Source organism: Ptychodera flava, chromosome 13, assembly GCF_041260155.1.
Source record: "Ptychodera flava strain L36383 chromosome 13, AS_Pfla_20210202, whole genome shotgun sequence".
In the NCBI taxonomy this organism is placed as follows: Eukaryota; Metazoa; Hemichordata; class Enteropneusta; family Ptychoderidae; genus Ptychodera; species Ptychodera flava.
Genome location: NC_091940.1, coordinates 12165972 through 12179184, shown reverse-complemented (window position 1 = coordinate 12179184; position 13213 = coordinate 12165972). Strand labels below are relative to the sequence as shown.

At 39.4% G+C, this 13213-nt stretch overlaps 1 protein-coding gene across 1 annotated transcript in view; it reads left to right on the top strand.

Annotated features, from left to right (window-relative positions):
* The window catches only part of LOC139147437 (CCR4-NOT transcription complex subunit 1-like), a 43956-nt gene that overhangs the window by 26507 nt on the left and 4236 nt on the right, over positions 1–13213 (top strand). Inside the window, 18 exon segments of the mRNA XM_070718544.1 lie at positions 155–271; positions 785–973; positions 1564–1620; positions 2293–2574; positions 3252–3392; positions 3732–3887; positions 4605–4745; positions 4920–5024; positions 5454–5585; positions 7546–7731; positions 8206–8357; positions 8755–8863; positions 9408–9574; positions 10035–10269; positions 10761–10910; positions 10912–11001; positions 11591–11754; positions 12693–12810. Coding sequence (XP_070574645.1) covers positions 155–271; positions 785–973; positions 1564–1620; positions 2293–2574; positions 3252–3392; positions 3732–3887; positions 4605–4745; positions 4920–5024; positions 5454–5585; positions 7546–7731; positions 8206–8357; positions 8755–8863; positions 9408–9574; positions 10035–10269; positions 10761–10910; positions 10912–11001; positions 11591–11754; positions 12693–12810 — 2691 coding nt within the window.

Below are 13213 nucleotides of genomic sequence, written 5' to 3'. Positions count from 1 at the left end.
CAAATGGATAGCCACTTCTCTCCAAGGTTTATATTTTGTCCTTTGAAGTCTTTAAAAAATTTATTGTCATTCAAGTCTACTTGTTGTAATCTGTACACTTACATGAATTCTCTTTTTTTGTCAACCCCTCTCCCTCCGCTATCCACCACACCAGGTGCTGCTGAACTCCAACAAGAGTAGTGCCAATTATTCTGACAGGACCATATTGAAGAATCTAGGTCATTGGTTAGGAATGCTGACACTCTACAAGAACAAACCAATACTGCAGATAGTAAGTCAAATACTTGTCACGTGTTTTGACGTGTGCTTGTCATTCCTCATCTTCAGCACAGTCTGTCTTCCATTCTTCATCAGGAGATGTACAGTCATTAAAAATTATTGCTTTTTACTTCTGTATTTTGATACTATGATGGTGTGCATGGTTTTAAGTGGTACGTTGACTTCAAAGAACCAAGTGTTGTAGCCTTTTACTTTATAAACAGACCATAGTCTTATTTTCACAAATGTCACTGAGAATGTAGGTCAAACTTTTCTTAGCAAGGCAATTAATTAGTTACAGTTTTCTTTAATACTGAAGTCAAGAGTGATTATGTTGTATATGATTCCAAGAAATTTGGCGTTTGTGTGATTTCACAAATGATCTTATTATGTCAGTAAAATACCTTGAGTTAATTTTGCTCAAAAAAGCAAGTTTTATTGAATAGAATGGGAGAAAGAGATAGCTACCTTCAATTATGTTCAAGTATAAATCCACCTTAACTTTCCTCGGTTCTTTATCTTATAGGATTTAGATTTGAAGTCACTGCTTCTTGAAGCATTCTTCAAAGGCCAACAAGAGCTGCTGTATGTGGTACCATTTGTGGCCAAAGTGCTTGAATCCAGCGCCAAGAGTAAAGTGTTCAAGCCACCTAACCCTTGGACCATGGGTATCATGAATGTATTGGCAGAGATGCATAAAGAACAAGATCTCAAGGTGAGTGATCCACTGAGCAGGACTGTGGAACACTGGGCCTGCACTGGACAATTTTAACCTGCTCCACCCCCAGTTCCCTATAAACAGACCTACATTCATCATTGACAACAATGTTAGGGCTAAACCATGGTGACTAAAGGGTTAAAAATGAACATAATGCTTGAAGGGGTGTCTACTTCGAAAAGCTTTGGGGCCCTTAAGAAAACCCTCATCGCTTTTCATTATTCAGATTGGACAAATCTTCTTCATGTGTACTGATGCGCTGCGTCAGAAATGATCGTTAGTGTTTCCTAAAGATGTTCTTATGTAAGACTTACAGGTTGTGAAACCCAAGTTATCATGGTGAACCTCTGTCGGTTCCATCACTGATTTCCGTGACTCAGTAAGGATGTGATTAAAGTTTTGAATGGATGAAATATTGTAAGGGAGCAGAAAAATCAGTCATCCTATATGAAGTCTGGCAAAGCATTTCTGGATGTAGCCAGACAAATGTCACATGAAGCAAGAATGTACGTGCCATCACCGTTCCCAAACCTCTGTTGGCACTCCTACTTGACATGTGAATAAAACCCAGTTTTCTCTTTTCACAGCTTAATCTCAAATTTGAGATAGAAGTTTTGTGCAAGACTCTCAACCTGGATATCAATGTAAGTTCTAATTCCTACATATTATACTGTATAGCTTGTAGTGTTACCGGGAGGACACATGGAAATGATGAATCATCATCTAGTCTAAAGTTTGGTTTCTCCAAACATTACAACATGTAGACATTTGAGGCTTACTTTCTGATCCTAGACAAACTCAAGGTTGGGTATTCTGTGGTCTTCAGACCTGTATCATTGCAAGTCTGTCCTTTCTGCCATTTAGTTTACTGGTCCTGTGTACATTCTTTGGACACAATTACACTAATCGCTGGCCTGTCAGATGAATGGAAAAAAAAAAACTGGGAAAAAATTTTTTGATCTTCAGCTCAGGACCACAGGATTTGCACACCCATGATGTTGTATCTACGCCCTTTCATCTGCAAACTTTCTTACTTACAGGGATTCCAGTATAATGTTTTACATGTAATCTATGCACTATCTGAGAACTGGAGGAAATTCTTTCAACCTATTGACCCCCAATTCCCTATAAACAGGTCCACAATCACTATTGACAATAATGGATTTTAGACAAACCATGATTGTGAAAGGGTTACATGTAAGAGTTGCATTCCATCTCGTGTACACAATGACAGTGGAGTTCTGTCACACAAGTGTAGACTGACTCCTTGCATCTTGCCGTTGTGTTTTAAAAGTCCAGTCTTCCATCTATTCCAGGAGTTACAACCTGGAAACCTCCTCCAGGATGCTGACAGGCTGACCAAACTTCAAGAACAGCTGATGTCTCCAGAGTCAAAACCAGATGATATCATCACCACAACAGCCACCGTTGCCATCACAACGTCCGTGGAGACGACCACAATGGCGGCCCCTGTTACCACCACGACAACCACCACCACAGCAAGCCCGCCAGCACCTCCACAACCTCAGTTCAGTTTCCATGATCTGAATGTGACGTCACTGGCAGGATTGGCTCCTCATATTGCTGTCAACAACCAGGTTAGCATTTTTCTTCTGTTTGTAAGATACACTTCCTTGTTCTACTCCCAATGCCACGTCAAAATGCTCAGTGTGCACGTTGTCAACAAAGCCTGTATGCAGCACCTGTATGTGTGGTAATATCCACTGTTATTGTTGACCGCTGGATTTTAATCCATACAAGAATTAATTTGTGCATAGTAACATTGTAAACAGTGCATTGTGCTTGCAAGGCTAATAGTTTGTATTTCAAGAGCAGGAGAGATGAGAAAAGTGTCTTACAAAACACTGATAATGAAAATATTGTCAAAATGACAGGTATTTTCCTTCTATACCTTCATATGTAGATAATGCTACTTGATCATTTAGTACGTACACAATGTCAGAGGATGAGTATGTCAAAGTTCATTTTGCTCTATTGTCAGCAGATGCTATTTATTACCCAGCTACTGTGAAATGTAAACTTACCTTCTGTCTAGCTTATCTTCAGCACTGTGCTCCATACTGCTTATTCACAGATCTTTAACTGGATTGTTAAATGACAATAACACAAACATGCTTCAACTTACATTTTAGACGTTTCTGTTTGGTCTGTAAAAGTGAATCCTGAAATCTGCTAAAACTGCAATTATTATACAAAACATTTTCTGTACCATGATAATGAATTTGGTTTTACCGGTACATCATCTTTCCCATAGATTGCCCTGTTCCAAGCCAACCTGGCTATGAGACAGTGTGTCCGACCATCAGTGGAGCGTGCTGTACAGGAACTTGTCCATCCAGTTGTCGAAAGGTCCATCAAAATTGCTATGACAACATGTGAACAGATCGTCAAAAAGGTGAGTTGTCATCAACAAAGTTACTACTCCTTATTTGGTTCTGATTAACCGTGTGGATTAAATGAGAACAATTTCCAAGAAAAAAAGATGCTAGGTTCTCACTACTTGTGAATATTTTAAAGAAAGCCTTTCAATATATCTACAGTGATTTGATTGGTTTGTGAAATGATGACAACATATTTTCAGCTTACAGCATTGTCTTGTACATCTTGACATTGCACTTGGTGACTCTTTAGGCTAACTTTCTGATGCAAACCAACACTGTTAATTTGTGTAGAATTCTGGAAACACACTACCAGCAAGTTGAAATAAATGCCTTTCTGGGATAACTTCTTTCAGGACTTTGCGTTGGACCCGGAGGAGGCACGCATGCGTGCTGCAGCTCATCACATGGTGCGTAACTTGACAGCTGGCATGGCAATGATTACCTGCAGGGAACCACTCTTGGTCAGCATCAGTAGCAATTTCAAACAAAACTGCCTCAGTGCTCTCAAGGTAAGCAGAAAACTGGTAAAGCATTTGACATTATACGCAGCCAAAGGGTGTGGGGGGGGGGGGGGAAAGTAGTTTCTACTGGTCGTTTTCATAGAAAAGTACAAATTCTGTGTCATCTGATTGTTATGCGAATGCATATCCTACAAGTAAAGTTCACAGAAGAAAATATCCACAGTACTGTGTACACCTTTTTCACCATGCTACAACTTCAGAGAGCACTACACATACTCCCCTTTATGTAGTTTGCTATGTACATACTGGGAAAACATACCGGAGTTTGTCACACTGCCAGATAACAGTTAACTGATGAACGTTTACTTTTGAAGACATGAAATTTCCTTCATCCACTTCTGCCTTTGATGATCTGGGTGTGCTAACTACCCTACTTTGACCATTTTAGATCAACTGTACTACACAAAATGTTGAGAAGATTCTGAAATATGGATGGCAGTTGCGATGATTAGCTGTTTTATGCCAAGCACAACATTTGCATGGCTTCTTAAACTTTATTACTTGTGTCATTACCAAAAGGGCCTGTAAACAAGAATGAAGTCTTGTTTCATAGGAAAGTGATTTTACATAGCACCTTCTTTCAACCTATATTATTGTGAAGCACAATATTTTCATTGAATTCTGTTGGAAATCTGTTTGTGTTAGATTAGCATAGCCTTCAATATGTTTCCCCAACCTCACCCTTGATTCATTCTTCTTTGTCAGGGTGCAACTCCACAGCAGAAGGAGATGATTGAGCAAGCTGCCACAGTTGTTGCATCAGAGAACGTAGAGCTGGCCTGTGCTTTCATTCAGAAATGTGCTGTAGAGAAAGCAGTACCAGAGATGGATAAGAGACTGGCAACAGTAAGTTGAAATACTTTGAATAGAAAAGCAACTTTTTTCTCTCATACACTTATACACTTGTAGCCTGTTGGAAATATTACATATTGAGAGAAGAAAAACTTTTCAAAATGTTGTATGTGTGTCAGTCCTGCAGAGGGCACGTTTACTACTGAAGGCGTTGGTGTTGCTTTTCAGGAGTTTGATCTGAGAAAGCATGCAAGGAACGAGGGAAGGCGTTACTGTGACCCAGTGGTGTTGACATATCAGGCTGAGAGAATGCCAGAACAAATACGGCTCAAGGTGAGTTTAGAAAAGGCAAACCACACTTCAATCACTTACACAAGAATTCTTGCAATCAGACATAGTGCGTCATGTCTGTAACTTGCTCTAAGCTAAATTTCATGACCATTTCACATTTTTTGTGTGTGTTGAGTGTCATCTTTGTAGCCCTAAAAGAAAGCAGTTTTAACATTCCTTTCTTGACAAAAAGATAGTTCAAAATTGATGTAATCACATAGTGCAGGATGATGTTATCAACTGAACACAAAATATGCCTTCCTTTCAATGTCAACTATAAAAAAAAGACATGCCAGAAATTTTACGATCGTGAGAAAAACTGATCTAAAGATATTATCACTGGAGTGAGTATCATCTCGTATACTGAAACATGCCATGTACTGAGTTAGGGATTTTGATACAATTTCTCTCTGTTTTAACTTTTATGCAAAGGTTGGTGGTGTGACACCAAACCAAACAGCGGTCTACGAGGAGTTTGCTCGCAACATCCCCGGATTCCTGCCCACCAACGATGCCAGCCAGCCGACGGGTTTCTTAGCTAAACCCATGCAGGTAACAGCGAAGGTAGTAGAGTTATCCAACCTTTTCTCTCAGTGTGTGCCTCCTATCAGCAGGGAGGTTGCTGTGGAGTTTAGCTGTGTTCCTCATAGGAGTTCGCTCTGTTATGCGCATTGCCACTGAAAAAAATGTGAATTCTGAACTACCCTGTTCCCAGTTTCTGTATTTGTTCTAATACAATGTATGCTTTTTTTATATTTATATATATTATTTCTGATTTGAGTTTCTAAATAAGCCAATGTATCGTTGAAAGCTTACCATGTTTCAGCCGAGCATTCAACTCGTAAATTGTAAATTATTGTCCACCCATGAACCACCCTTTCAAAACGTTTTGTCTTTGTTTAATCTCAACCAGCAGTGTGCTTGTAATGTCAGGTTATTGTTCCTAGTATGTAGTGAGTACATCTGTCATGTTGCAGTTACAGAGGTCAATGGTCATTGGATCCAGATGTTGTGCTGCTTTACTGTAGACCAGAAAATATTCAGCATAGTTTGAGGGCAATTTCTCAGATACCCTATGCAAAAGATTCATTATACATACTTAACTTTATGACCAGCCACCTTAGCCTTTCTACCACCATATCCCCTTGTCACCAGAGTTTGTAATCAAGTCTGTGCACATAAACGGAAACAGGGATGAGAGCTATACAGATGTTTGTACACTGCACTGACCTTCAATTTTTGTCACACCAGACCATTTTTGTAGCTTCTTCACACTGCCTGTACGACTGTATGTGCTGTTCCTCTGTCATCTAAACAGTTTGCCAGCAGCTTTGTTGCTAGTATGTGAAATGATGTGTGGAAAGACTGCGTTTTGTGATGACTTGCCCATTGTATTGTATGTAATTTTGTATGAAAATTTTTTGTTTTAGTGTCTGTAGTAAGTGGAGTACAGTAGTTGTTTTTCACCTATAACTAGGATTAGAAAGATCATAATGGACAGACGTTGTACATGTGTGATTTAAAAGTGAAAAGAATGATAATCATTTCCCTGAACTTACTTTGACACCACTGGTCAACTTATGTTTTCATGCACATCAGAATAAGCCATAGTAAATGCTGCATCTCATCTTTTTGGACTATGACAGTTGATAATATTTATCATTTGTAGCATCTGTAACTCGTGTGAACAAGTATTAGGTTTAGATATTGAATAGGGTCTCCACAAGGGGATTTTTAGAGGTGGGCCACCCCTCTCTTTTTTGGAGTAATCTATTCATTATGTCAATAACTGTAAAAAAGAATAGATTTACATAACAAATGAACATGCAAATTATGCATCGTTATGTAAATTGGCCACCCCGTCTGTTTTCCCAAGCTGGTAGAGAACACTGAATGGACTATTGCACCCAATAGAAATGTGTGTGTTTATGGAGCTAGCTGTGATATTGTTGGTATCTGTGGTAAAGCAGCTGATCTGTATCCAATGTCGTTACACTGTAACATGTATCATGACGTCAGGAGCGTGACCTTTACCTCCTATGTGGTGCATGGCTTCTTGCAAAGGTTTGATAACTGTCACTAACCATGTTTTTTTTAGTTTATCATTTACATTTTTCCTCGTATCGTGCAGTTGTGCATTTTTTTGATTTCATCTGACCGCTGTCAAGTAGGCTAGTATCTTCTGTGTGTTTTTGCTAAAGTTAAACATTTTTGTCTTTCCATGTGCTGGCTTTCATACGTGAAAAAATCATGATCAAGCCATTTGTGCAGTTTTGTAGCTTCATTAAGTAAAAATAATAATAAATTCATCATGATAAACCTGGAGTGTTTTATGCTGTAAAAGACTGTCATGAATACTATGATAACTGCATTAATGAAATCACAAAATTATTGAAACACTGTGATTTTTTTCTGTCGCAAAGTACATCTTTCAAGTGCAACTATGAGCTACAATAATCATAAAATACTAAAGAGTGGTCTGTAGTTCATGCACCATTGACACCGTGACAATTATTTTACGTAGTCATATGCCACAGATGAGATCACGCAGATTTACGACAAGTGTGCTGCTGACATAGAACAGTACATACATGCTGCGGTGGCACCTCCCAACAACCCACACGTACAAGCAATGCACAGTCTACTGGAAGCCGTTCTGCTGGCCAGAAACTCCAGGGAAATAGTCACAGCACTAGCACTGCTGCAGAAGGTGGGTAATTACACTGAAATACAATTACCAAAATAGCAAAAAACAAGTGGTGGGTAAACATTTCAGATTATGTTTTGCTGAAGAGCCTAAAAGGGGCAGTCCTCAATCTTGGGTTCTGGCATTAGTCCTTGTTGACATTGAGTATTTACATGGTGTTAGCCCTTTGTTTTCTATTGAAATTTTTATTAAGGTGGTCAATTTGTGTGTAGAGAAAGCTGATATATAATTAATAAATTACCTAATGAGATTCAATATCCCTCAGCGTCCTTGATACATGAATCTGCTTTGAAAGTTGAAGGAAAGCATAAAAACTCAGATGATTCAATTTGTTCCATCAAATCAGGGGAGTTAAATCCCAGCAAAGATGTCTTAAGCATTAAAAAAGTGAAAAACCCAGTGAAAATGAATGATTTTGCGGTACCACATTGTGTATGGAGAGATATGAAAGTGTATGTTGGTTCCATTGGTTTCCAGGCAGTAGAGGGTCTGTTGGAAGGTTTGAACCCTCAGATGACGACTGATCCAGACCTGACTATCAAATTCCGTGATTGCCATCTATTGGTGCTGAAAGCTTTACAGGATCACAGAGCCTATGGACCTCAGTGGACCAATAAACAGGTCACCAGGTAAGGTCAAGTCAAATTGTTTGCACTACATCTGGCAGCTTAAGGTAGTAAGGAATTTGAAAGTGAAAGACCTTAACTTTTGCTCAAACTTTTCTCAGTGACACTTTGAACTTTTCTCTTACCAATTCTTAATAAGAATAATGATCAGGGGCCACCATGCAGGGTTTGTTACAAGAGACACACATTACTTGACATTTACTGATATTTTTGAAATTCAAAATGGCCACCACCCCAGGTACGGTTGTCATGATGCTTGATTCAACATTGATATTATCAAGAATTTCAGGATAGGGAAGTGGATAATTTTGATCTTTTAGTATTTCTTTGTGTCTTTCTTTTCTCACTTTGATATCACAACACTCTGTTTGATTGAGGTATCTTTACATTTTGCACACAGGGTACTTTGTGAAACTAGAACAGACAGCAGGTACAACATAGAGGCTGTGGACTGTCTGATAAGAAACCATCTTGTCAATTTACAAGCATATGACATGCATCTAGCACAGGTTGGTTGACTGTAACTTTTGGCATATAGGTGTTAATTGTTGCTTCAATATGTTGCCACTTTTATATTGGTCTTTGGAAACGACCATATGCAAAGACACATTCCCTGCTGAATTGTTGACTCCATATATTGACACTAGAAAGGACATAAGAAACAAAAAATACAGTATATGGCAACCTATGGCAGAGTTGGGTACCTTGCAGAAAGGGAACACGGTACCAACTATTTGAAAATGCCATCTTTCCTCATACTGATCAACAACTACAACAAAATTTGCCAAATTTTGATATATTTTGGTAAGAATGTTTGTCTATGAATATATGCATGCTATATTTATGGATTTCTACAATTCAATTGCCTTACTTTTACTCCACAGCAGCTATTACAGAAATATCTGCTTGGTCTTACCAGTCAAGTCCCTATAAGAGTGACCTGTTCTCTTCAAACTTTGTGTCAGAAAAATCTGATGTGCAAAAACATTTAAAAATGGCATAAAGAGAAAAAAGACCTGCTCACATGCTTATACATTGTTCTTTCCATTGTAGTCATTAGAGAATGGTCTGAACTACCTGGCAGTGGCATTCGCCATGCAGCTTGTCAAGTATTACCTGATTGATGAGAAGATGAGCAATGTGTGCAATGAAGCAGATCTCTTCAATACCTTACAGACGCTAGTCAGGATTGCATCCCATTCAGCAAACCCACCCGACGGGTAAGAGAAACAATACCTGCCTCACATTGTCATATGCTTTCATTGTCACACTGAGGAAAATTTTGTGTTCTGCCAACAGAAGAGAAACAACTTAAAAAATTTGTTTCCTTCTGTTAAAAGAAGAATCGACTTTGATAAATCAGTGGCAGAGATCAAAATATCACCAGCATCATAATCAGATAATAAAATATCTATCTGTTATACTCATTTAGTTATTTTTCCATGCAGGGTATTGGGTAGTCTTTTCAGGAACTTTATATTCAGCTTATATAGTTTGCAAATCTTTTGTCCATTCATGCAACTTTTGTCTTCAGTGGAATCTATAGGTCGTACAAGCAAATAGCTATTGTTTGGAGGTTCATATACTCAATATGCTGTGCTGATTTTTGAGAAAGTAAAGTAAAAGACTGTTGCATCCCCATCCTGAGAATGCTCTGTGTTTTTGTCTGATTCATCACAGCCTGACCCAGCTGGTCGAGGTGATACGTCAGAACCATGACACTGCCTTCCTAGACAAAGCTCCGGGCGGGCCTACATCCATGATGCATTCAGGAATCTCCCAAGCCAGGGAGTTTGATGATCCGCCGGGTCTGCGGGAGAAGACGGAATTCCTGCTCAGAGAGTGGGTCAACATGTACCATTCACCTGCTGCAGGCAGAGATAGCACCAAAGCCTTTTCAGCATTTGTTGGACAGGTAAAAACCACTCCTTCATTTGTGTACCAAAATCAGTCATTTATTGTCCCTCTGTTTAGCTCAGGAACAGCAAGTTATTACTTTGTGTGTGTTGGGAGGGGGGATTTTTCATGCCCAGGGGATTACAGCAATATTTAGTTTACACAACAAATACCAGGAAATATCCAAATTCCGGTCACAAATAGATATGTTTATTGCCAAAACTAATGAACAGTATTCTATAACGAATGAGAAAATCCAGTGGTCATGTATTCAAGACCATAAAATTTGTGCTTTGATCAGTGTGTAGGCCAGTCTACTTGTCAAAGGAATTGTATGATAGAGAATGTATGTAAGACTGACAAGTCACCCTGCAGAATAGATCCCCAGGACTTTTGCTCATGCAAGTCTGGGAAGAACCAAATACTTTGAATGGAATCATTCACCACATTTGTCTAGGACCAGAAATTAAGCCCTCATTCCTGCTATTATATTAATTTTTTTACTCACAGATGCACCAACAGGGCATCCTGAAGACAGATGACTTGATCACCCGGTTCTTCCGTCTCTGTACTGAGATGTGTGTCGAGTTGTGCTACAGAGCACTAGCAGAGCAGTCTGCCCACAACCCCACTTTAATCCGTGCCAAATGTTTCCACACCTCTGGATGCTTTTGTCAGGTTGATTGCCTTGCTGGTGAAGCACTCTGGTGACGCCACCAACACGGTAACCAAGATCAACCTCCTTAACAAGGCAAGTTTCCATTCATGCGTTTCCAAGGTTGGGAAGCAGTGTAGCATTATAGAGGTTTCTTTTGTATCTCAGATAAAGACTGGCACAAAAATTGTATCATATAACACTTTTTCAATTCTCGATACCGAGAATTTTATCTGACCGATTTGCAAACATTGCAACATGTGTGTCTTTTCAAAATCAATTCCCCATCACAAACATTGCTACCATGGTTTTCATCACTTAGGTTAAATAATTGTACTGGGCAGCAGCTTGGATTTTTACCGCCTTGATTGACAAATATCCAGGTAATCTTTGTAAAGATAAAATTTGGTTGTCAATCATTCTGGACGGGATGAGACTCATGACACAAGTTCTGAATGTCTTCTGTGGCTTATGTTACCGTTTTCTGATCCAGAATTTCGAAGAAAAAGTAATCGCAGATATTGATGAAATAAAATGAAAGTGAAACAAAAACAGAAAAATTACAGACACCTTTTGTGGTCAAACCTTTCACTAAACACTGTTGTTAAACCGTAAGTACCTTTATAATTAAAGATAAAGCAAATGCATATTTCACTCTAATGTTATTTATTTGCATTTGACACAGGTGCTTGGTATTGTAGCTGGTGTGTTACTGCAAGACCATGAAACCAGGCACACTGAGTTCCAACAACTGCCTTACCACAGGATCTTCATCATGCTGCTCCTTGAACTCAATGCCCCTGAACATGTCCTGGAAAGTATTAACTACCAAGTACTAACCGCTTTCTGGTAAGCTCAAGTCAGTGTACAATTGCTATTTTTGACTAAGTAGTGCCTAACAGACACTGCTGCCAGCACCTAAAGTACAAGAAAGTAATGTTAAGAGAAAGACCAAGGGAGGTAGAGGGGAGGGTTTGAGATCCAAAGAGAGGTCGAGAGAGAGAGAGGTTGAGAGGTTGAGAGGTTGAGAGAGAGAGAGTGAGTGAGAGAGAGAGAGAGAGAGAGAGAGAGAGAGAGAGAGAGAGAGAGAGAGAGAGAGAGTGAGTGAGAGAGAGAGAGAGAGAGAGAGAGAGAGAGAGAGAGAGAGAGAGAGAGAGAGAGAGGGTGAGGGTGAGGTTGAGAGAGAGAGAGAGAGAGAGAGAGAGAGAGAGAGAGGAGAGTGAGAGAGAGAGAGAGAGAGAGAGAGAGAGAGAGAGAGAGAGAGAGAGAGAGAGTGAGAGAGAGAGAGAGATTGAGAGAGAGAGGGAGAGAGTGAGAGAGAGGGGGGGGAGTGGGGTGGAAGAGAATGTAAACAAGAAGTGGTACCTGAACACATTCACATCATTTTCACTTAACAAAGATCCAACTATGCCATACAAAACTAGTGTTGAATCCAAATGTACTTGTCAAAGGTCAACACAGACAAGTGTATAGTGTATTTTTATTCTAAAATACTGAGTTGTTCTTAACATCTGCTCCAGATTGTTGTAAACATGTGTACATCAACTTGTCCTGGCCTGTAGATCTTAAGACACTTATTTGAGTATTAAAGTGTGTATAATTTTGATAAATCAAAACAGCTTGCATGGTAATTCAATGTGTTGCATTTTTTATGAGCCAACTTTCTATCATTCATTAGCGTACAGTCATGGTACATCATGTAGTTATATAGGGGGAAGTACTCCTCAGAAAATCAGATGTAGAAAGCAGAACTAATAATAAGTAAATTTCTCTTTCTTTTGTTGCAGTAATGCCTTCCATGTGCTGCGACCCAGCAAGGCCCCCGGGTTTGCCTACTCCTGGCTAGAGCTGATATCACACAGGATATTCATCGCAAGAATGCTAGCAATACTCCCACAGCAAAAGGTAAACAAAGTACGACATATTCATATATCTACTAGATGTTAGAGTGTGAATATGAAATATGAACAGTGAGTATTTTCATAGACATTGGTAGAGTGCCATTCTCTCCTACACGTAATCTAATGTAGTCCTCTATATAAAGCAGATTTCCAAGGGGCTGTGCTGCAATGTTTAGCTGCATTGCTCCATTGGTGAGTGGCCCCATCATAGCCCTCCACAAAACCCATGACAGGCTGTGTGAGTGTTTTGATACTCGGCGAATGAAACCAGGAAGCTCGGCGAATGAAACCCGGAAGCTTAGCTAATGCAATGGATGAACATTTGTCAGATATTTTATGTTCTATAGTTGCTAGTTCTGTGAGCTGTACTTCACTTTAGGCACAAGAAATGCTGTGACAAAGCTATG